Source organism: Protobothrops mucrosquamatus, unplaced genomic scaffold (assembly GCF_001527695.2).
Source record: "Protobothrops mucrosquamatus isolate PMUCROS unplaced genomic scaffold, P.Mucros_1.0 scaffold1224, whole genome shotgun sequence".
NCBI classification, from domain to species: Eukaryota; Metazoa; Chordata; class Lepidosauria; order Squamata; family Viperidae; genus Protobothrops; species Protobothrops mucrosquamatus.
This window is the reverse complement of record NW_015387432.1, coordinates 79,153-103,948: the sequence shown is the minus strand read 5'-3', so window position 1 is coordinate 103,948 and position 24,796 is coordinate 79,153. Positions and strand designations below refer to the sequence as shown.

The 24,796-nt window shown below is 36.0% G+C and overlaps 2 protein-coding genes across 2 annotated transcripts in view; both read right to left on the bottom strand.

Moving 5' to 3' along the window:
• Positions 1-22,191, bottom strand: part of ARHGEF33 (Rho guanine nucleotide exchange factor 33) — a 33,996-nt gene extending 11,805 nt beyond the window's left edge. The window contains 10 exon segments of the mRNA XM_029285041.1: positions 1,195-1,321; positions 2,808-3,032; positions 4,694-4,738; positions 6,910-7,049; positions 7,625-7,746; positions 9,064-9,228; positions 14,475-14,524; positions 18,974-19,004; positions 19,006-19,046; positions 22,125-22,191. Of these exon segments, the coding sequence (XP_029140874.1) occupies positions 1,195-1,321; positions 2,808-3,032; positions 4,694-4,738; positions 6,910-7,049; positions 7,625-7,746; positions 9,064-9,228; positions 14,475-14,524; positions 18,974-19,004; positions 19,006-19,046; positions 22,125-22,191 (1,013 nt within the window).
• A 138-nt stretch (positions 22,192-22,329) lies between these two features.
• Positions 22,330-24,354, bottom strand: MORN2 (MORN repeat containing 2). Its single transcript, XM_015820961.1, has 2 exons — positions 24,218-24,354; positions 22,330-22,524 (listed from the first exon to the last, which is right to left on the bottom strand). Exons 1-2 carry the CDS (start codon positions 24,352-24,354, stop codon positions 22,422-22,424), a joined length of 240 nt encoding a protein of 79 aa, XP_015676447.1. The 3' UTR covers positions 22,330-22,421.
• Positions 24,355-24,796: the final 442 nt, after the last annotated feature.

Genomic DNA, 24,796 nt, shown 5'->3' with positions numbered 1-24,796 from the left:
AATAATAATATCATATAATTAAAACTAACAAAAATTCCATTAAAATAATAACTGTGCTGCTTTTGAGCCCAGGATAACAGCTGGCCAATGACAGGAATCTCCCTGCCATTTCACAGTGCAATTTCCCCACCTCATCAGGTCCTTTGAAACACAGATTTAGTACTATTTTGAAAGCATTTCTCGACCCCAACCACCATCAGCACCATCAGTCAGTTGCTATTTAGGCTGATCCCTCTTTCAAAGCCCAGTAAGTATCAGCTCAGAGATTTAGTGGAAACAGGAGCATAACCTGGTTTGAAGGAGCAGAATTATCAGGCTGTCCAAAACAGAATAGCCCTAGAGCAGGGTTCCCCAACCTGTCAGTCACAGCCCAATTCTGGGCCGTGGCCTATTCTCAACCGAGCCGTGTGAGTGGCAGGCCAGCATGCATGCATGCATGTGCACACAGCCCCACTCGCATGAGTGACAGGCGCTGGTAGCTCCATTCGCACGAACGATGGGCACCGACAGCCCCTCGCATGAGCCTACCCCTTGCTCAAAATCATTCCCCGTCTCCCCCATGCCAGGTCACCAATCTGGAAAGGTTGGAGAACTCTGTCCTAAAAAGTAGAGCTTAGAAACTGGAGAAGGAAGAGGACATGTCCACATTAGTCTAGAGTGGCCAATAGGTTCTACCCTGTAGGTTTGATCCTTTAGGTGTCACCTGACTGCATTACATGTAGGTTTGATTCTTTAGGTGTCACCTGACTGCATTACAGTTGGAATGCTTGATGAAGTGCTTCAGATCACATTTTTGGCAAAACTGTATCAGGATAAGAAGAGGTAACACTCATTTCATAGTGATACAACTAAAGATCATGTATGGCAGTGGCAGGTATGCAGTAGGATCCAGATCCCAGAGCTGTTCTGAGTCCTCATTAAAGAAAAATGGGGAAACAGCAGCATTATATACAGCCATGGGGGAAAGCTATTCTTCATGGAATTTCTTTTTAAATTGTGGCATTGCTGTTGCCAAAAGGAGAATTCTGCCTACAAGAAACTGTTGGTAATTTATACTTTCTCTGAAGAAATACTGAAAAATCATCCACCTCATTCTACTGCTCAAAAATGTAGTGGAGAACTTTGAAAAGCCATTTGGGCCCATCTCTATAATAAAATTAGCAATAAGATGAGAAAGTACAAGGAACACTGTACCTTTCCTTTGTATTTCTTTTCACTTCTGTTCCATGCAATGTGGATTTAACTTTCAGAACAAGAGAGAGGCTGATAACATACTTTCTTTCAGACTCTAGTAAATCCAAAGCAATATTTTGCCTTTTAGCTATGACAGAACAAAGATTAAGAAACATTATCAGGCCATTTGATTTTAAACGAACTCTCAATATAAGAGAATGTTAGCAAACAGGAAAATCAAAGACTTAACTAGTTGCCACTGCAATTCTTTCAGAACACTGAGGTCTGCACTGCAGGTAGCCCTTGACTTACAACAGTTCATTTAGTGACTGTTCAAAGTTACAACAACACTGAAAAAAGTGACTGAGGATCCTTTTTCACACTTACAACCATGGCAGCATCCCCAGGGTCATGTGATCAAAATTCGGATGCCTGGCAACTGACATACTTACGACAGTTGCAGTGTCTCAGTGTCATTTTGTAACCTGCTGAGACAAGAAATGCAGTGGGGAAGTCAGATTCACTTAACAATCTAAATAACTATTACTAACTTAACAACTGCAGTGATTCACTTAACAACTGTGGGAGGAAAGGTCATAAAATGGGGCAAAACTCACTTAACAAATGTCTCACTTAGCAACAGAAATGTTGGGCTCACTTGTGGTCATAAGTTGAAGACTACCTGTATTTTTAACAAGGAGGGAAGAAACTACTACCTACACAGATCTGCAATTCAAACAAAAAGTACATATTTGTTTGCTTCTTGCACCTATCTCTTGTATACTACAATAATCTGCATGGACTTCCAGTTATTTAAAACAATAAAACAACAACACACTAAAATGAAGACAAGGTGTCATGTGTCTGATTAACGAAACACTTAAAAGGACTTTCAGGCATATTTTTTCCTAAAAGCATTTATTAAGGTTACAGAGACGTCAGTACAGCATGGTGGAAATGCTTAGATCTGACTTCTTTTCCGTTACACATATACATTCTAAGCATTTTCCCCTCCCTTATTTTGGAGTCATGGTTCACATCTTCCAATTAACTTGGAAGATGTGATTTACTTCCGGTTTCTTTTTTCCCGGGCTATCCTTATTCTCCTCCCTTTCTCCCTGTTGCCTGGTTTAACTATACAAATACCAGACAGTTCTGCATATTGAACCATTGGTCGGTGAGGAGTTCTCGTTTCATTTTCTTTGCTCCAGGGTCATCAGGATTGGGGATCTTCTCCCTTTTGCGGAGGTGGCGTACAGTAATTCTGTGCACAGCAGCAAGGATTTAATAATATAGTAATACTATGGGACACATTCATCTTTCCCCAAATTCTCAGCTTTAGGAGCTTCCATTCAGGTGAACCCTGATCTTATCTAAGGGAGGAGACTTTTCCACGATGTAGGGGCCACAACAGAAACAAAAATGATCTTAAAGCCCTTTGTCCTCTATAGCTTCTTGGCAGTGGCAGGGGAGACCCTTCATAGATTTGTTCGGCAAGAATGTGCCAAATGAGTCAATTCCATACAGAGAAGTATGTACCTTTGTATCTGGAACTGAAACTGAACTGTAAATCATATGCACAATTGACACAAGAGAGAATTCTTTGGTCTCCTGGCCATTTCTATTTTTCTCACCTGCAACAGAAGAATCCCACATCAAATTCTCTACTGAGCTATATCTACTCAGAGCCAAATCCCTCTGCTGATCATTGAAGTTCTTTGAAATATATTCATCATTCCTCTCTTTGCTGTCTTTGGTCTGTTTCCATATTGTTGACGATGCCTGTCCCTTTGATGGAGCATCGCTTGAAGAGGAAGCGATGAGATTTTCTTCTCTGTCCAGATTTGTACTGGTTACACCTAAAATTAGGACATGGTGTTAGTAGGAATAATCTTAGTGGTCATTTGGCCTGTTAAACTAGTCTAAAAGCCAATGTGCAAACACTTGAAGTTATGTCAACCTTTGGAGTGCAAGAACTTTAAATATTTACCTATTTCGTATCTATCAGTCTATCTAAATTTGTCCAGGAAAAGAGAAAGCTGAACAGGTTGCCTATGCCAAAAGCAATTATATCTTTTATTATGAAATTTGGAAGACCATGTGAAAATTGTGGCATTTTTGTAATATTTCTTGTTTTTTAAAAAAATATCTCAAAGGAGTTTATGTAGAACAATTGTAACTTACAGTCAAGCCTCAGTTTATGGTTTTCACACAGACTCTCCTATTTTATCTTTGAACAACTCCTGTAATTTATCAGGATTATCTAAATGCTAATATCTACATAAACAGCTACATCTGCATACAAATTAAAAGAAACCTAAATTTAGAGCAACACAAAATGCACTGCAACAACCCAGAACACCAAAAAAAGGAAACAGACTGCCTATAAAATATTATCCCCAAAATGGATACCAACACAACTTTATCACAAAGTGCCTGACCACTCAACCTACTGCAGCACAACCAATACAAGCTATGAAAAGGGTAACACTACCATACATCAAAATTTCTCAGAAACAATCAACAGATTATTGCAACCAGAAGGTATCACCATAGCACACAAACCAATTAAAGCCCTCCGAAACATCTTTAACAAACCAAAAGACTCAGGAGGCTGAGAAGAAGAAAAAGAGTCAACTACAAAATACAATGTAAAGACTGTAACAGCCACTATGTAAAACAGAAGGACTAGCAGAGTACATCCACGAATACTAACTAGTAGTCAGAAGATACAATGAAAACTCACTAATTTCACAACACACGGAGAGACTCTATCATAGTTTCAACCTCTTTCTCGTACATTTACCCAATTCTCTTTTAAAAATATCTAAACTGGTGACCATCACCATATCTGATGGCAATTAGTTCCAAACTTAACTATGTGATGTTTAAGGAAATAATATACCTCCCTTAATCTTGAATATTTCTCCATTAAATTCAATGAATGATCCCACATTTTAGACTATGAGGTGGCAAAAAACATATTACTGTAGATGCGTTTTATATTTTATATACTTTTATCTTGTCCTTTTTTCACTTTAAACTGCAAAGTTTCAACAACTGTAATTTTTCCTTGTAAGGAAGCCTTCAAGTGAAAGTAGCTAAATGACAGATCTGGCAGCAGAATCCGTCATAAGTCCTTTGAACCCGAATGACTGAAACTCAGACTTGGAGAATCAGGAAGAGTCTTAGAAGCTTCCTAAAGAAAAATAATTTCATATGCAAACCCACCAAGAAATACATAATTATTAATAAAGCAAATTATACCACAGACTGGTAGAGCTTATCTAGATTATGGTCTTTGGAAATAGTTCTACAGATGCTAAGAAAATATGTTTCTCTATCTCAGCAGGAAAACTTTTAACCCAATTCCTGGGCCTACATCTTATGTAGTTCACTGCCTTTGTTTAATAGGCAAAACATACAGAATTATACAACATTATTCATCAACAGTGTTGGTGTTTTACAGGTTTCTTGAAAATATTTATCAGAGAACATTAAACAATGCATATCCACTCACCTCTCATATTGCTTTCTCCTATTGTTCTAGGTATGCAATCAGAGACTGGGCAAAAATAGGAGATTAGGTTACATGCAAATCCAGATCAATAAAACAAACTTTTTTTTACAAAGGCATAGATTTAAACTGAGAAAAATCTTTCCAAAATTTTGGTTTCTAGAGTTTGTTTCTGTGAATTGCAGTCTCAGTTCTTACTGACTGCTTGTGTGAAAAGACCAATTTGGAAATAATGTGGCAAATTAAGGCAATGCAAATGTGGACAAAATTTGGAGAAAAAAATAAGACAAATGCACTTGAAAATTATCTACCAAACTGATGTTATCTCTAATCATGTCAAATTAGTTGCTGAAGTCCAGCTCATCAGAACACATTAATTTGATGAAATTTGTTACAGTGATGTGTTCTAAAAATCATTACTGCAGTACAGTAATACCTAATATGTATTTAGTACAGTGTTTCTCAACTTCAGTGCTGACTGGTGAATTCTGGCAGTTGAAGTCTATACATTGTAAAGTTGCAAAGATTGAGAAACACTGAATCAATGGAAAATTCTATTTCCTAGAATAGTCCCTCCTTCATAAAAAGACTTGTATGGCATACGGTTGTATCCAAGCTGCAACTGATACCCTTAAATTCACTTATATGTTCCTTCATTTCAAGGAATGATAGATGGCTGCATTACTGTCACTCTTTTTGCTGTGGCAATTCAGATATTGTCTAATGAAAAGATTAATATTGTATAAATCAGCCTGGGGGATATTAGAAACTTAATTAATAAAGAGCTAAAGGACAAGGTCATGACTTCCTGTTATTCAATAATCTAGGACTTTTTCAAAGCATCAATATCCAAATGACTTCTGTTTTGTGAATAGTAACACTATTATATATAGATGGTAACTGGCAGTGTTGAGTGATTTCCTACAAGAGGACTTTAAACTGTACTTAAATTTCTCCATTTTTACTAAAAAGGAATAAGCTTGGTTATTCCTTCTTAGTAAAGAGAGCTGTGGTGGCGCAGCAGTTAGAATGCAGTATTGCAGGCTAATTCTGCTGACTGCGGATTGCCAGCAGTTTGGCAGTTCGATTCTCACCAGCTCAGGGTCAACTCAGCCTTCCGTGCTCCCGAGGTTGGTAAAATGAGGACCCAGATTGTTGGAGGCAATATGCTGACTCTGTAAACCATTTAGAGAGGGCTGTAAAGCACTGCGGAGCGGTATATAAGTCTAAGTGCTATTGTTATTTTCAACATTTTGGCCACACTTAGAAATTACCCTTTTAACAACACAACCCCCTTTTGTGAATCTTGGTTCATCACAGGTATTCTCAGCACAGAACTAGGAACTTTCCTCCTCTTTTGAGGAGTCTTTTGTTAATTTTGCTCTCTTTAGTTTTCCTTCCTATTAGTTTTTCTGTTGTTGTTGTAATTCCTCTTTCATATCCATTCTCCAAAAGCCAAAGCAGTAATTTCCCAGTTGTACATTTCTTAGTATTCATTCTTCCCTCTTCCCTTGGTAGCCTTCAATGCTAACTACCTAGCCTTTTGTTTTAATTATATTTACCCCGAAAAAGTCTCTATCAGAAAAGTCTATGTTTTTCACGGTTTGTCCCCCCCAGTACATGCAAGGGAACCTCTGTGGTCTGAATTAAATGTTCCCTGTGTGGGAAAGTACACATTGTACCATACTAAGACATGTTTCTGGGTCGGCTCTATCAGTTTGACAACAGCCTGTCCTCTAGCAAATATAAGCCAAAAGTGCTAGGGAAAACAGTTCCCACAGTGGAGCAAATGTGTCTGGAAAGAATTATACACCATGAACCCTGTCATTTGCAGATGGATATAGAAACATGCATCCTAAGCAAACATTGCAACATACCTTACTTCATGCTATATACACTGCTTATATATGAAAGAGAAGAGAGAGATTGGCATCTTTTTGAAGCAACTTTAATATAAAATATTTTTCTTTATTACACACAGTAAAGCATTAAAATGGTCTTTCGTTTTCCCAAAGGTTAAGCTCCAATAATAAACAAAAATACTGGGCTGTTTGCTGTCTCAGGATTTCCATGCCCAGTGCACAGTTCCTCCAGATAAGCAAAGGCTTAGGAACAGGAGAACACAAACAAGGGAGAGAGGACCTTTTGTATATTGTAAATCACTCTCTAGTACACATAATAGAATAGGATATATAAGCCAATAGAACTACCGGTAGTACCTTTCTCATATGTTGCATTGTGCAAAAGCTTGACAAAATCTTCATTAATTAAAACTGGCTCTGGAAGTTTCAGGGCTCGAAAGGGGCTTCCTTGCAGAGGAGTAGGCACAGTTTGGGAACCATGCTCTTCTTTTTGAATCCTTTTGAGGGAAAAAAAAAATATTAAAAAGCAAGACAGCCAAAAGATATCTCTGGGAAGATACAATGGCTGCTTTGGGGCTCAGATCAATGGCACAGTAGTACTCTAAAAGTTGTAGCAATATCAATAAACACACTTTTGGCTCCTTGTATATTACAGTGTATTAATAGTAAGGCTCCATATACATCAGCAAAATAATCCATTGATTATGGCTAACTTGGTATTGCACTGCTTTCTTCGTGTCGGCACAGCATCTAATAGGGGACCAGGAGCCACAATGATCTCTCAGGCACTCTCTTGAACATGCTGCCAGCCCTCTCACCCATAGCTGAATAAATGGGTTAAATTAAAATTTTATCTTATATAATATATTGAAATCAGACTTTTTAGGAGCTGGGATTCAGTGGAATAAAAACAAGTAAATATTACATTACTTATACTTTTTCTTATATTCCACCCCTCCTCCCAAGCTCCTGAAAAGTCTGATTTTAATACATTAGATAAGAGAAAAGAAGAGATGTAAAGGCAGAGCTGTTCTGAAATTATAAAGGGCTTTGAAAAATATTGGTCACGTACTTCACTTTCAGCTTGCGAGATTCCTTCCGTTTCTCTTGTTGCAGCTGCTCAATTTTTTGCTGCATCTCTTCTTGTTTGGCACTAATTTCCTCAATCATAGATTTGGCATCATTAAGCTCCTCCTATTAAAAAAAGAGTAACTTTTGATGTGTGACATGAAAAAGGTTGCTGCTTTGCATTTAAACTCTTTCTTATGGGAAAAACAACCCAGATGTGTAATTACTTACACCAACTAACAAAGAAGTATTTATAAATGTACATTATTTCAGTAGTAGATCTATTGATTGCAATAGAAACATCTATACAACATGCTTCCCCAATTTCCATTTTGGAACTGTACTGAAAAGCTGTACTATTGGTTTTTAATAATGGTCTGGACTGCACAGTCCTGCTACCTCTGGTATAAATGATAAAGTCATCTATCCCAGCATATCCTAGCAGGATTTGAAAAGTAGGGGTGTCCCAATATTCAGTTTGCTTTGCTTTGCATTTGTCCCATTTGTGAAAGGAAGACGAAGTCAGCACGAGATAGAAGATAGCAGAATTTCACATTGAAACTGAAGGGTTGGAAGGGCAGAGACCACTTTTTTTTCTCTGTGATTAGTAGGTCAATTTCCTCTTTCTTTTTCTTTCTTTCTTTCTTTCTTTCTTTCTTTCTTTCTTTCTTTCTTTCTTTCTTTCTTTCTTTCTTTCTTTCTCTCTTTCTCTCTCTCTCTCTCTCTCTCTCTCTCTCTCTCTCTCTCTCTTCACTTTTGTGCATGTTCTGTTATAGAAGATGAAAATAAAATACAGTAGATGCAGCAGTCATGGACCACCTCCTTCCCCACTATTATTTTTGGAATTTTTTTATGAAAGGGACAGGAAAAATTTAGTTTCTCTCATCAGCAGCAAGTATTATACAATCATTGGGAACCTGAATTACCCAAATAGTATTAAGTTGTATATTGAAACATTTTCTTTGTTGCAAATAATTGAGTTGATAAAAACTCTTTTAAAAAACACACACACACACAAAAAAACAAAGGAAGAGATTGCCTGAGTCAGGGATAACTAAGAAAACTCAGAACTGCGCATCGTAGGAGAAAGAAAGAGAAAGAAAACATAGCCCACTTTGCAATAAATCTGTCTACTCCTTTTTTCAAATGGATCATGTTATGTGCCAAATTGAAGAAAGCTGAGAGAGGCTAATTTACCTAGGGGTAGCATAGAATACTGTTATAATTAAGCACAAAGGTAAATTAATTATTGTTTGCTACACTAATTGTTAATAATCCTGTGACAAAAAAAAAATAAGCCTGTTCAACACACACCAGGCCATCTCCTTGTCAGTAAGTAGCCCTTTTGTACTTTAGTTTTTCAACTTTTGGCATCGTCATGCTGTATCATGTAGCAAGTTTTGACCTTCCAAAACTAGTGCCCCAGAATACTTGCATGCCTACCTTGAAATCATTTAGAGAATTTTTCATCTCGGCCACTTTTTCCTCCATTGCACACCGGCAGCTTTGAACTTTCTCCTCAAGAGCATACTCTCCATGTTGAATTCTTGAAAGTTCTTGCATTGCTTCACTGAAGCTACTTTTAAGTTCAGAAGCCAGAGCCTGCAACTGATAAGCCAGAACCCACATAAATTCTTCGGAACATAGACAACAAGATGGATTCTATTATTTACCCCATACAGTCTTCTCTTAATTATGACATTTCCTCCCTAAACCAGATATATACGACTAGTGACTAGGGGCTTGAAATATTTGGGGAGGGTAAAGGCTGCCATAAAAAAGTGTTAAGGTGGCATGGTTTTTATTTTGCTCTTTCTTTTAAAAATATCTAAAACCTATTTTGCGTCTTCCATTAGGATTTTTATGTTTCCTACCTCAAAATGACATTTAATGTTCAGTTAAATTAATAACAATAGTAGCTTTTGGGGTTGTAGAAATGTGGGTGGAGAGCTATCATCCAGGAGTTGTTGATTGATACCCTTCATCAAGTCTGTCATTATTTCTGCCAATCTTCTTCCGCAAGTATTGGCTTAAAATTTCATTAACTCCAGCAAGCACACTAGCAGGCCACTTGTGGTTTATAGATATTGCAATCAAAATAAATTTTCAGGCAGAGTGGAAAAGGCTGAGCTGTGATTTTCCAGAATCTCTAAAGAGAAAGATCTTATCCATTATTTGCTACCTAACCTTTCTGTGTGACATATTAGGAAGTGAATCCGATATCTACAGCCTGTCCTCTCACACAGAATTAGACATTTCTTACAAACGGTACTACTTTATTGAAGTGCAAGTGATCTCTATAATATTACACCTGTTTTTCTAGTCAATTACCTGCTAAGACATCTTGGCTTTTTTTCCCCCCGTTGGGGTAGGGGGTCCTCCCTAGCCAATCTTGTCTCTATCTTCTCCTCCAGCAGAATGTGTTTCAGTGTTTAACTTTGGTACACTGACCAGTCATTTAGGTATATTAGAAATAGTTTTCAGTCTGGAGAGGGAGGTTTCCAAAGTCCGATCAAAATGGAGAAATTTCCAGATCTGCCTCTAAACACACTCCTTGCACTCTCATTGCCACCACCTGCAATTCAGTGATGGTACCTCAGTCGTAACCAAAAAAGTTACAATTCTTAGCAAATCACAGGAAAAAGGTATCTCCCCATAGCCATCTTCTGTTTTAGGAGAAATGCACATGCAGTATATGCCTTCCACTCTTTGTTCTTCAGATGAAAAAGTTGATTTTCCACCATGTCTCAAAAACTCCCAACTCATAGATTACATACTGTACCAAATGAAAGCAATACGGAAAAAAAAGTCATAGGGGAGATGGATGGTATAATAATTTAATAAATAGTAATACATAATAATGCAAGAGGCTGGGTTTATTGCACTCTAGGATGGCTTGTAAACACACTACGATATGGTATGCACCATCACCATCTCTCAAACTATAAAGTATTCCATAGCTTTTAGGAAGCAGCAATACTATAAACAGATATAGGAAGCAGAATGCTGTGCAAGATAACCTGTTTGCCTGATCAACATCTATATTCTTCAGGTGTTCCCTGTAAAAACATCCTAGAGAGATCCTTGAAAAATCATCTTGTGTTTTTATATTTTAATATATATCCCATTTTTTCTTCATAGCTACAAGAACCAGAAAATATCCTGAAAAATATTGTTTTCTTCTGCTTAAATCTGATATTACTTTAAAACATTATTTGTTAAATTTCTATGTCACCTTTCCTTGAAGAACCTAAGGCAATACACATAGTAATGTTTCTTCCAATATTTTCCCCATAGCAACCCTGCAAAATAGGTTAGGCTAAGAGTGCATGACTGGCACAAAACCATCAAGTGAGTTTCTGTGGCCAGGGGCAAATTTGAACTTGGGTCTTCCCATTGCTAGTCCAACATCTTAACCACTAAACTACACTGGCCAGTTTCCTACTAACTAGTCAGCATAACAGATCATCAGCCATGCATAGTGGACTGCTAATCATGTGACAAAAATGGTGTGAATTTTTTTCTTCCATTCAATCATGCCCAATTCTTGGAGACTGCCTGAACGCTGCAGTATTCTTGGTGAGGTTTTTCAGAAATAGTTTACCATTGCCTTCTTCCTAGGGCTGAGAAAGAGTAACTGGCCCAAGGTCATCCAGCTGGTTTCATGCCCAAGGAAAGTAGAATTTATGGTCTCCCAATTTCTAACTTGATTCTTTAACTACCATGCTAAACTTGCTTTCATCATGTCCTTAGTGGGCTGCAGTTAAAACTTTCACCTGTATTCAATTTACAGGGAATAAACTGTACAGATCAGGTCTACACTCTGTAACAAGTAATGTACAGTCCAGGCTAGTAGATTCAAAACAAAGTGATGGCCTTGAATTACAGATGGGATGACACAACTATCTATTGCAATATGTCCTTTATTCACAGTTTTTTATCAGCCTATTGGTAGCTATACTGGGAGTAATTCAGTAAAGACTGAATAGGCAACATCTATTAATTTTCATAAGCCACCTGCTTTCCTTTGAACAATTTAAATCCCAAGTGAAATGTGTACATATCCGCACAGATAGACAAATACATATAGAATTATATGTTTTAATATATCAAAACATAGAGTAGCAGTTAGATTTTGAGCAACCAAGAATTAGTATGGCTACAATCAATGCAAAAATTGATTTTACATATTTGATTATCGATTTGTTAGATTTATACCCCAATGACCCTTCCTTATAAAATTAAACACAGTGAAATAAATGAAAAGGATAGGACAGGAAAAGCTGGAACATCTACAAGAGGGTGAAAAAAGTCAATATGGCTGTTGAAATCATGATCTTTTTTTAGGTGTGTTGCATGTATCAAACATACACACACAAATAAATAATGGTGGAGCTTCAATCTTGACTCTTTTACCACCCCACAATGCTCTTAAATGGAAGGGTTAACATCAGTTTTATCTATTCAATTAAAATTCACACTAGAAACTGCTTCTATTCTAGAAAAAGCAGCCTTTCTTGGGATTGCATTGAAGTGCTTCATTCTCTCTAGAATATTATTCTTTTTCTACTAATTATTGCAATTTCAGCATCACACAGATTTGATGAATCCAAGTTCCAGCAAAATTCCTCACCTTAAATAAGTCACTCTTCAGAAATTAGTAAACATCCATCCTATAGTAAAATCCTCTCTAGAATCCAGAACTCTGTGTGTTAATATAGAAAGCAATGCATGGAAACTGCCACACACCCCAGGTGTCATCAGTCATCCAATCAGGAAGCTAAAAGAATTGACCAAGCATGAGCAGAATGAAACAATAGAGATCTACTATGCCCCTGTATCAAAAAGCAAACCTCTCTCCCGTACACTGAAGCTTGCAATTCATCACAAGCCACTAATACTTCAATAGTACTACAGTACAATTACCAGGTTTCCCTCATCCCTTCCTTTTGGGAGGAAGGTTAATTTGGTTTTAGAGTGTTTTGACTTTAGCCCTCGGATAGCAGCTTAAAAGACAAGTAGGTGAATAAGCCAAAAATTGTTGTTGGTTTTACTGTATTTTTTAAAATTTAAAACATTGGAAATCTGAAATTTTGAAAAAAAACCCCGACAATTTAAACTATTTCCTATTTAAAATCAATTGCTTTTTTTCTGTAATGGGATTCCAAATCCTTAAAAAAAAACAAAAAACTTTTCTCTCTGCCGCATAAACTCAGCTAAAAATGCACCCTCCTAAACAAAATCTCCCTTATTTCTTACAACTTTCTTGAAAAGCATTTGGAACCATTCCCAGTGCAAGGAATAATCAACATATACTATACTTCACTAATTGTTGCTGAACTCTTTTCAGGACAGCACAATTACAGTAATGGGGAAGTCCAATAATAATAATAATAATAATAAAGTTGGAAGGGACCTCGGAGGTCATCTAGTCCAACCTCCTGCTCAGGCAGGAAACCCTATACCATTTCGGACAAATGGCTGTCCAGTTTCTTCTTCAAAACTTCCAGTGTTGGCGCATTCACTGCTTCTGGAGGCAGGTTGTTCCACTGGATAATTGTTCTAACTGTCAGGAAGTTTCTCCTTAGTTCTAGGTTGCTTCTCTCTTTGGTTAGTTTCCACCCGTTGCTTCTTGTCCTGCCTTCAGGCGCTTTGGAAAATAGCCTGACTCCCTCTTCTTTATGGCAGCCCTTAAGATATTGGAACACTGCTATCATGTATTATATGTATTATATGTATTATATGTCATCCAGCATTTTTTCAGACCAAGCCTACTGTGATTTATCCAAAAAACAAGAATGAAAATATCTCCCTGATTATTCTACTTATTTCTTTATCCATCCCTTTGTTTCTTTTTAACTACAAGTGCCTGAAAAATGTGCCAGAGAAACCTAGTATCTTAAACCACCCTGCACAAAGTACTGCAATAACAAACTTGTAATGTGAAGCTTGGCATTCAAGATTATTTATGGCCATCATTTGCATTTACAGAGGTATTGGGTTCTATTTGCCAAATGTGTTGAAGAAGAGGGTGGATAGACATTCTCTGCAGAATGCTGTAGTTTGGGTATCTTCACGAGCATTTAGACTCTCCTTATTCTACTATTTCCTTTTACTGCCTCTGCTTCAGAAATCTGATCATGTTGTGGGAAGTCAGCCCCCCTCCAGAGAAGGAAATATTAAAGAGACAGAAAAGCATGCCCAGTTTTCTTAATAGCCCCAAGTCTCCCTCCCCCAAGCAGAAACTAGCTCTGTAGAAATGCAGATGTAAATAATCCAGGAAGGTTGGAGGCCCCAGTTAGAAGTTTAGGAAGACAAAGACACCTAAAATCTACATACCCCACCCAAACTCTTAAGATAAGACATAATAGGATTAACCCACAGATCCCAAAGGGCACACTCAGACTCAAAGTTCATGCCACAGGAACAACTCCAAACAAAAGGCTCAAGAAGGTATAAAAACCCACTCCCTACATGTGCTCTCTTTCTTTTCTTCTAGAGCCATTGTGGACCACCTTGATCTGGTAGATATCCAGTTGGTAGCTTTGCGTATATGCATCAGAACTCCTTCTTAGCCAGGGCATTATAGGAAAAGGGCAGGGAGGTATATAATCTACACATGCTCTAAAAAGTGAAGTTATAGTCTAGGTAAGCACCATAAAACAGAATGAGAAAGGATGTTTTAAATATAAAAATTATTTCTTATTAGTATGATTAACATATCAAATAATTACAATTAATTTGTTTTGTATTGATTTTTAAAATTTAGTTTGAATTACACTTTGAGATTTCAAAAGCCTCGCTAATTCTTTATATATCTGGGATTCTTTAGAGCATTTTGCTCATTTTTTTACCTGGGCAATCTGTGTTGCAGGGTTAATCACTGGCACACTTTCAGTTTCTCCTGTGGGAATAAAGAGCTTCAGTCAATTAACCTGACTTATTAGACTTACTATATATATATGTATAAATGGGAGCAGAGTAATTTGCAATTTGTTGAAGATGTAAAGTTCTCCCTTTTGTAGAACACAGTCCTGTTTTGAACCTCTGATACCTTTTTGTACAATCTATCACAATTACAGGATTTTTTTGCAATAGGGATATGTGTGTGTGTGTGTGTGTGTACAGTATATATATATATAGATGCTATGACATCCACAAAGGGGTCGAAAAATAAACAAGATGGCAACCACATAATCAAAACCCTACACTTTTTCTATGGTGTGTTGCAGACACAATACGTGTAAAAAAGCAGCAGGGTTTCAATTGTGAGCTCACTCCCTCCATTTTGTCCTTTTTAAACACCCTGTGGCTATACCTGCAGCTGTGCAGAAGTGGCCAGTACAATGGAATACGAAATTGATTCCAGTGCTCATTTATTCCAGTTATTTTTTTGTAAATACATGGAAAAATAATGACAGCGGAGGTATAAGATCTGCCCCCCTCATGTTAAAGCCAACTGTTTTTTAAAGTTCCATTTCATTTGTGGACTTTTTTCCTTCATTTATTCCAATTTACTTTTCTTATCTCTGTTATATTGTAGGGTTAGCACCAAGTAGTGTCTCTAAGGCAAAAACCAACTCCATGTTTTTGCTACCAAAGGTCAGATATTCAGTTAATGAACCCAGTTTTCTATCTATAAGTAGTAATAGTGCTTTTTTGTAAAAAAAAAAAAAAAAAGTGCCAGAACTCACACATATCATACAACCCGCCTTGCCTACCCTACAAGGTTCCATCCAAGAAAGGTGCTGGAACTCCGTTCTGCGCGTTCTATGACAAAAAAAGTCCTAAGTAGTAATATTCCATGTGAGATGTTTTTATATTAGGATGATCTAGAAATTGCCCCAGAAAAGTTAAGACTTAGTACAGCGGTTCTCAACCTATGGGTCGCGACCCCATTTGGGGTCGATCGACCATTTCACGGGGGTCGCCAAGCAAGGCTGTCTGCCATTTTTTTTGTCCGCCATTTTTTCCCCTTTTCCGGAGGGTGCCTTACCTCCCTTGGGCTGGGCCAGCTGGTGGTCGGCCTGCTCCGTCTCTACTGCTTGCCAGCTATGCCTCGGCCGGCGCATGCACGGCGCTCCCGGGCAGGGAAAGTCCTCGACTTACGACCGGTTGGGTAGTCCTCGACTTACGACCGGTTTAGTCCTCGACTTACGACCGGTTTAGTCCTCGACTTACGACCGGTTGGGGGTCGCGGCATTAAAAAGTTTGAGAACCACTGACTTAGTAGATTTCCAAATACTTTAAATTTAGTCCTAATTTCTTTCTGGGATTATTTATTCCCAGATGCCTAAAACTACACTTAAAATCCTTTCCCCATATTTTTCACCTTCCAAAACTTTCCTCTTAAGATATAGATTGGCAGACCTACTGGTTTAATATATTTTAAAATACCATTTTTCTATACATGTAGAAGACAAAATAATCTAGTAACATTTGTGCAATAGTTTTACAACAAACATGCTATATGAAAGAAAACTAAATACTGTACTGCATAATAAACCTTATAAAACTGGAAATTGCTATTTTCTCCCAATCAGACTCCCCTCCACTCTATTGGGAATGATGAGAATTATAGTTGTGTTAATCGGAAGTGTACAGATTAGATGAAAAACAAAACCTCTTAATTGTTCACCAAAGAACTCAAATGCATTTCTCTTAAAACGGATTAGGCTCTCATTAGTGAAAATCAAATCAAATGTCTCAAACAGTAAGGATTGAAAACTTTTCAGCACTTCTCATCTCAAAGATTGTGATGTATGTTTTGGCCTAATTTGGCTGTTCTAAAATAGTTTCTTGCTGCTCCTTCATCTTATAAGAATCTTCCTAAACCTTCCAGTATACTTTTGATACTCTTAGTTTATCATTAGAACAAGTCAATTTGCTGTCTGGGAATAGGTTAACATATTATTTGTGGTTTAGCATTATGTGAACTTAACCAATGTGTAAGCTATAATTTATAGCTAAGGGCAATGTATTGACCTAATCAATTTTAAATTATCCAATAAACCATAGCTAAACAAATAGTAGTTTAATGTTGTGAATCTGATCTAAATATTTTTCATTCCCAGATTTACTAGAGGTCAAATGTTAAATGTTTTCTTCTTCGCTAATGTCCTACTATTTCTATCCTATTGGTCTGCTCTGCTTCTAACAAATATGTAGTATCATATTTACAATAAATTAGTAAGGAAATCAATGAATGAGAAAGTCTGCATGTATAGACATTTGAAAAACTACATCTTTTATTATACAATGGTTAGGCCTGATTCCTGCGGGGATCATGAAATAAACCACCTCTTTATATATATTTTTTTCAAGAATATGACCGGACATTGATCTCAGAATTGTTTTTAAAAATCTAAATAAATAAATTTAATGAAGTTGTAACTTTGTTATTACTTGTTATTTTTCAAAAATAAAAATGTGGGTAATGGTAGAATTGCTTTAGAAATATGCCCAACTAACCAGTAAAAAAGAGTTTAAAAGGTTTAACAGGCGTATCTGGAGGCAGGACAGGGCAGGATAGGATAGGAAAGGAGAGCCATGACCACTATGGCAGCGATTTTATTAATGTGCCAATCTCCCAATTTAGTCATTTTTCACAAAGTGCCCATATTTAGGTTACAACATCCTAAATATGTGCAAAATCCCAGAAAGCCTCTGATTTCAAAAAATCAACACATCCAGATGTACTGAGATGGTTATCATTTTAATCTAAATCCTGTGTGTTTTACTTCCCATGGGGACCTCAGTTAATTGAAAACATCCTAAAATCAATTTCCACTTCAGCCAATACTAGCAAATGGGATTTCTGGGCACAGTTTTTATATAATATCCACCCACCCACTAATGTAAAATATCTTCTGAAATATCCTAATTAGAATAACACATAAAACCTAAAACATGTATTAATACAGTACAAAGCATAGCCCTAGAACTAAAATAAAAACCTGGCAATCATTAATCTCCAAATTACAGGAGAAAGATGCTCACAACATTCCCATCTCCAAAGCCTGTAGAAAAAGCCAAGTTTTGATGGCATCTTTGAAATCTAGGACTCCGGTCAATATAATAAACACAAGGCACTTAACCTGCTTCAGCTCTTCTGGTTGTTTGGGGAGTTACCACAATGGTCAGAAACTACCTGGAGAAAGAGTTTATAAGTATGAACTGCAACAGCTTTCTCTCACTTAAAATGAAGATTAAAAGCAGATTCAAAATTACTTGGGATAGGTTAGCAGTAAAAATATGTAATACATACTACCCTTTTTCACAGATATCACACTTTAATTTTATTCATCATGAAATGTTTTTACTTCAATTCTGAATTTTAAATTTCTGGAATGACATGATTGCATATCTTTGATTCAATATCTACCATGCCCTCCAACACTCATGCCTTTATATATTGTATGTTTCTTTATCATAACATTCAGCCCATAACTTTTACTATTTTGTATGTTTCTTGTTGACACTCTTAAAGGTACTATTTGCAACACTTTGGTTGTTTTCTGATGTGCCATTGGAGATGTAAACCTTTTATATACCAATCAATGTTTTTAATTTATTGGGGGAGGATGTTCTTTTCGATTGTAACATGCGTAACCTTCACAAGTCAATGACTTGTTTTTGTAATCATTGTCAGTAGACAAAGAAGTTCGGTACTGTTGTAAATGAAGTATTAACACATATAAAACATGAATCCTACCTGAAAAATGGGGTTCCTTCTCTTCCTAGGATCAGTGCTCCTGATTAATGTGATGACTTGTTTCTCCTGTTAATTAGCTGTCTCATCCCATTCCTACTAAAGAGGCCTTGGAACAGGGAAAAAAAGCCTGTCCAATAAGGATACACAAAAGTCCTATCTCTAGAAGTAGAGGTCTCATTTAACACTTAGAACTGCAACAGAAATTGGATTGCCAATCCATGGTTCATTGTTATTTGTCTATTCAATCTCCCAAGGTTTGGACAACAGATACAGGAATATAAATGTCTATTACTACTTTCAGTTATAATTTGCAATTTAGGCTTATTGTTTCTCCTCTCAATAACAAGGACTACACAGAGCTCTAATAACATTTATCTCAAATTGGATATTGGCCAGAATTTATGGGATTCATGGTAGCAACCTCTTCAAATGAGGTTTTGCTCAGGAACTTATTGGCTTCTACATGCACAGCATTTTGCTTCCATATGCCAAAGCCATGATTTTTTTTCAGCATTTTCCATCACAGATTATTCCTTCAGCATTATTGTTTTGTTTTATATTTTGTCTTCTATTTTGAATGTTTTTCTAAAATTATGTAAGAATAAAAAAGAATTTAAATAGTTTAAATATATTAGTTACCTTCTTTTCTATTTGAGTCCATGCTTCTTAAATATGTTGGATATTGTTTCAGGTTCAGTCAATATATTTCCCACTTTGAAATTTTACTGAGGGGAAAAATCCATCCCATTGTTCTGAAGAACTTTTACATATGAATTAGATGAAAGAGTTCCTAATTTTAATGGAAGAAAAAATATAATGAGGTTATTGATTACCAGTGTAGTATATAGTATTTGGTTCTTCTCTAAAACAAGTACCATTAAGAGTTTCTACGAAAGTTTTTACTGAGAAGAGAAAGCCAAGATACTTCTGTTCTCAATGAAGCTTTTCAAATCAAGAAACAACCTGCTTCCATTCTTAAATCCTCATTGTTTTTAGTTATAGCTCAATAAGACTCTGTACTGGCCATAATTTTTGTGCTGACTGTTTGATTACTTATTTATTTACGTGACTCCTACCCATCTCACAAGAGTAACCGGGTAACATACAAAATTAAAACAACACTTCACCATCTAAACCATGACACCCAAAATTAAAACAATAGACTTAAACCATAAAAGCAGCATTACTAGCAGAGGTTGCTTAACCCCCTAGCCCAAACACCTGGAAGAACAGCCTGGTCTTCAGAGCCTTGTGAAAGGTTAACAGGGTTAAGGCCACCTAGATGTCTGGACGTGGTTTTTTGTGTCTATTTATTTTTATATTCTTTACTGTATTCTCTAGGTGCAAGGGTAAGAATCCTATGACCATTACATTACTTCCAGAATCTCTCAGAAATGGTTCATGTTATGGAGAAAATAGGTACATATCAGTAAGTAGGTAGACATGAATATTTTAATCTGATGAATGAAGGCAATACATTGATCTGAGGTTGGAAGCAATTAAGAACCAAGGAAGGTGATATCTGTACAATACATGCATAATACAAAAACTCAGTTTAAATTCTTGTTTTTGTATTCAAACATCCAGATTCTAATAGCAGCTCTCTATATAACACATTACAGTAATCCAAATGGAAGGGTATCATTAAGATTGGAACTTCAATCCCCATTCAGAGCAGGAATAGCTAGGATACCATCTGAAGCTAGTACAAACAAACTTTGTCATAGAAAGATCTTAGATCTCTAGTTATATCAATGCTAAAAGAAAGAGGAAAGATTATATTTGTTTTTTTATGTTTTAATATTTGGCAATTTAGTCCTCAAAGGCATTTTTAGGAGACAAGAGAAGAAGCATTAGCTGGCATGCTAAACACTACTGTAGTTCCTAGTTTCAGGTGCCTGTGATTACTAGTTCCCAGCACTTTTCCATATATTAAGAAAGATAAACAAACAAAGCTTGACAATCTGTCAATAGCTCATAGAATTATTTCCAGTCAGTGAAATATATATAGAATTTCAGCTTTAAAATTATGCTGAACATTTACCTAATGTATCAGAGCAGATCTTTTTACTCTAGGATCTCTTGCTATTTATGTGTCATATAAGGAACAAATTGATTCTCAATATTACATTTAATTATTAATTATTAAACGTGGAAATACAATCAATTTTACACTTACCTTTGGCTGTGCTCTCTTTCTGTCTCACAGTATCAGGTCCTTTTTGACTTTGAAACAATGACTGTCTCAAATGAAGGGGGAAATGTAGCTATAGAAGCTGATGATTTCTGAAGTAGGTCTATCACACAGTAATTATTCATTTAAAATCCAAGCATATCTAATCTAAACTTTTCTAATTATGCAATCCTCAGGTCACATCCTCCCTGCTGGTTAAAAACAGCAGCTACATTTCTTAAACAATCATTTTTACTGTTTAACCCTGGAGGAACCTTGAAATAATGTTCAAGTCTCAAGGAATCTCTATAAAAATTGCAAAAAAATGCAAGATCTTTATAATACAATTCACCTTTAACCTACACAGCTTTAAATATTATCACTGTGCAGTGTGCAAATTAAGAAATGAAGTATGATATTTTTCAGTCACAATCTCTTGTAGAACTCCTAGTGGTCTCTCATGAAACCTTAAGGTAATGGAAGATCCCAGTTGATAAAAGCTAGTTCAATTATAAAATTCTACTTGATTTTTTTACTTTTTAGTAGCAACAAAAATGTATGCATTAATTGTAGTTAAAGCAATGCTGCTGGTGTTTCATAAATGGAAAAGTAAAAGATCTAGCTAGAACAAAGCAGAATGTACACTTCTCCAGTATTTTTTATTCAGCAAATGTGACCATAAATCAATTCAATTTACTAATCTTCCCCCAATCTGCTGGCCCTCTCTCTTTAATGAACTACATCAGCTGTCCATGTTGACTTGACATACTGAAAGCTTTCCTGTAATATATCCAGAAAATACTATTTTCAGAAGTCTGTATGGCTAGGCAAACATACAGGGCCAGGAGGCATTGGACCATCAGATACATCAGATGGTAGTGAAAAGAACACTTAATTTAGAGTATATTTTTTATGCATGATCCTGTAATGTTAAAACAGTCTAAATATTTCACTAAATTGGAATTTATACATTATGTTTAATGTTTAAATGGAAATTACTTTGTGGAAGTCTCAGTCTTCCAGGGTTCTTTTTACAACAGTGCACTGTTGATCAAGTACAAACAATGAAGTTTTGAGATCCCGCATTATATCAGTAAGTGTGCATCCAGCCTGGAATATATTTGTTCATCCTGGCTCATAATTATCTATTGTTTAAAGATATTTAAAGAATAAAATTGCAATATGAATTACAAATCTGTTCATATCAGTGGTAACACAATTATTCTTTCCATCTTTGTCATCAGAATTATTCTAATATATGGATAGAAATGAAAGTGAGAAGGAGATGGTACTAACCTCCATAAGTTCCATAGGCTGCTGAAAGTTAAACTCATTGTGTTCAGAAATTCTGTTGCTAAAATATTGGATTATTTTAACAAACTTATTTGTTAGATATTTGTTAATCCTGAAATAAATGGTATATTAACAAAATCTCAGTATAAATCCATATATCTAGGCTATACTTTACACCAGATTTATGCAAAACTGGAGTTAAGTAATTCACTAGAAGCATTGGTGTAAGTTCAGTTCATGTTTAATGTATTAATTTAAAACAGACTGATGAAAATGGCAGACTTTAAACAACTTATTTATTGTATTGATTCAGTTAAATTTTACCTTGTTTTCCACCCTTCTTATTCTCTCCAAATATCTGTGTTAAAACTGATAATATTGAACTGCTCATAATTTTATAAAGATTATTAGAACAAAACATTTTAAACATTAGCATGTTATATGTACAATAAAGAGAAAAAAATGATGTTCTGAAAGCTAAATAAATAAATAGACCTTTATTTTACATTTTTAAACTTTATTTTTTAAAAACAGTAGTTAACTTCCATTAAACTACAAATAAAACTATTTGCCTGAAAACTCTAACAGAAATTTTATTTTACTCTACCAGTTCAAACTATTCTACATTTCTAACTTTAGCTTCAACCCTGGTGCTGCTGTATAGTGAAAGGTGCCATCCCATTCCAGTCCTTGTGTGTCTGTAAATTCTCCTTTCCCTTCCAGCCTAAGATAAAAACAAAATTAGTATGTTAAACAAAAGTAATAAATTATCCATAATCATGTACAACCTAGTGGTATTTTGAGACATCAATTTGCTAGAATAGTAATATTGACTTATTTTAATTAGTTTTTTTATACTGTCGTTCTGTATAAAACAGTAAGAAGAGGTGTAACAAATTAAGACAGATAACACCACCACTACAAAAGAGCAGTAAAATTATTCAAACAATGATAGAAGAAATACATAAAGAGTTTCAATAGCAAAATTAAAATCTTGAAATCTTTTCAAATACCAACTATGCAGTACATGGTAATATTTCTATCCTGTCAGCTCTATTGATCCCAAGTCTTCTCTACAGTTCTTAAAAAGTAAAGACATTCATCTTCCTGGGCTCTAAAATCAACCAAAGTGGTGATAGCAGCCCTGAGATCAGCAGGCATATAGCACTTGGAAGAACTGCAATGTCTGGCATGAATAACATCTGGAAGAGTAAAGACATCAGTCTCACAACCAAATGCAGATTAATTAATGCAATAATTTTTCCAATTGCTACTTATGGCTGTGAAACTTGGATTCTGAAAAAGGCAGATAGGAGAAGGGTGGACATCTCTGAACTGTGGTACTGGAAGTGACTATTACGAATCCCATGGACTGCAAAAAATAACAAACAAAAAAGCCCTAGACCGAACCTCACCAAAAATATCACTTGAAGCCAAGACCGCCAAACAGAAGCTATCATACTTTGGTCATGTCATGAAAGCTGATTCACTTGAAAAGTCAACCATGCTGGGAGTGATCAGTGGAAAAAAGGAGAAGGAGCCCGCTGGCTGGACACTATAAAGATGACACTGGGATAACCACGGCAGATTTGAAGGAGGCAGCGTGAAACAGAGGGGCATGGAGACTGCTGATCCATAGAGTGGGCAAGGGTCGGATAAATAGATAATTCTGTATTTATGATATTTCTAGGACCACATAACTGTCAAACAGATCAAGGCAGCGCACAAAATAAAGTTTAAGATCAGAGTAGAATAGACACTGATATTCTTACTTATATAATGGAACTTTGAGTGAAGTATGCAGCCTGGTTAATTGTTGCATTACTTGCCTTCAGACTAAAAAGTCTTGGGACCAAGCTCTGGAACCAATATAGGAATTAGCTAATAATTAGTTAACAGATATTTTAGTTTACAGATATTTAGCCCAATCATCTTCAAAAACAGCATGATGTTGAGAGTATGACTAACTCTAGAAAAGGAGTCTCCAACCCCCAATCCGTGGACCAGCACTGGGCCACAGCATGCCAGCAACTGGGCCACACAAACAAGCAAAGTCCCATCCGTGGGATACAGGCAGCACACGAAACCACACCCTTTCCGCTCTGCAGAAAAATCTTTCTCCACAGAACCGGTCCCTGGTGCCCAAAAGGTTGGGGGCCTCTGCTCTAGAAATATTAACTGAAGAGATCATACACCTACAAAGATAGGTTAACACAGAATGCTAGGCCATGGCCTGTAAATTAAGTCAGATTCTTCTAGGTTGACACAACATAGTAAGCCAGAAACAAATCAACTATATTTTGCATTACATACATAAATCAAGTTACATAAACCAAGACTAATTTTCTAATACAAACAAGACATATTACTATAGTAAAGATACTAATATAATTTTTGCAGTAATTTTTTCAACTTACTTGTTTTCATTGAACTGTCCAGTATACTTGGATCCATTAGAAAATATATAAGTTCCTGTTCCATGTAGCATATTGTTCTTGAACTCACCTTCATAAACTGCACCTGAAGGATGTTCTAGCCTTCCTAAACCATTCATCTAATTTAACGAAAAGTGGTATTAGCAGCTGTATAAATAAAATTACTCCAAATATTATTTTCCTAAATTTAGTAAATTTAAAGGGGCCATCCTATGCATAATTAACTCAGGACAAGTTCAGCTGAATAAAGTTCAACTTATAGCTTACTTTAAGACAGTCATACATATGATTGAGCTGGAAAATTAAACAACCCTGTACAGCACCAATTTCATTTAAGCCCATTAAAAAGAATGAATTCAGAATCAAGCTAAACATGTTTTAGGACAGATTGATAAAGAATTAAATTTTTGTCTTCTTCTACAACTTAAAAACATTGTGGCAGTGCCCTAGAAGGAATAAAAATTTGCTTCCTTATGATCTGTTTTAAAATATATGAAGCCTGATACTATGTAGATATAAAGTGAAATCCCTGATTATTACAGTCATGTCCCTCAAATCCAT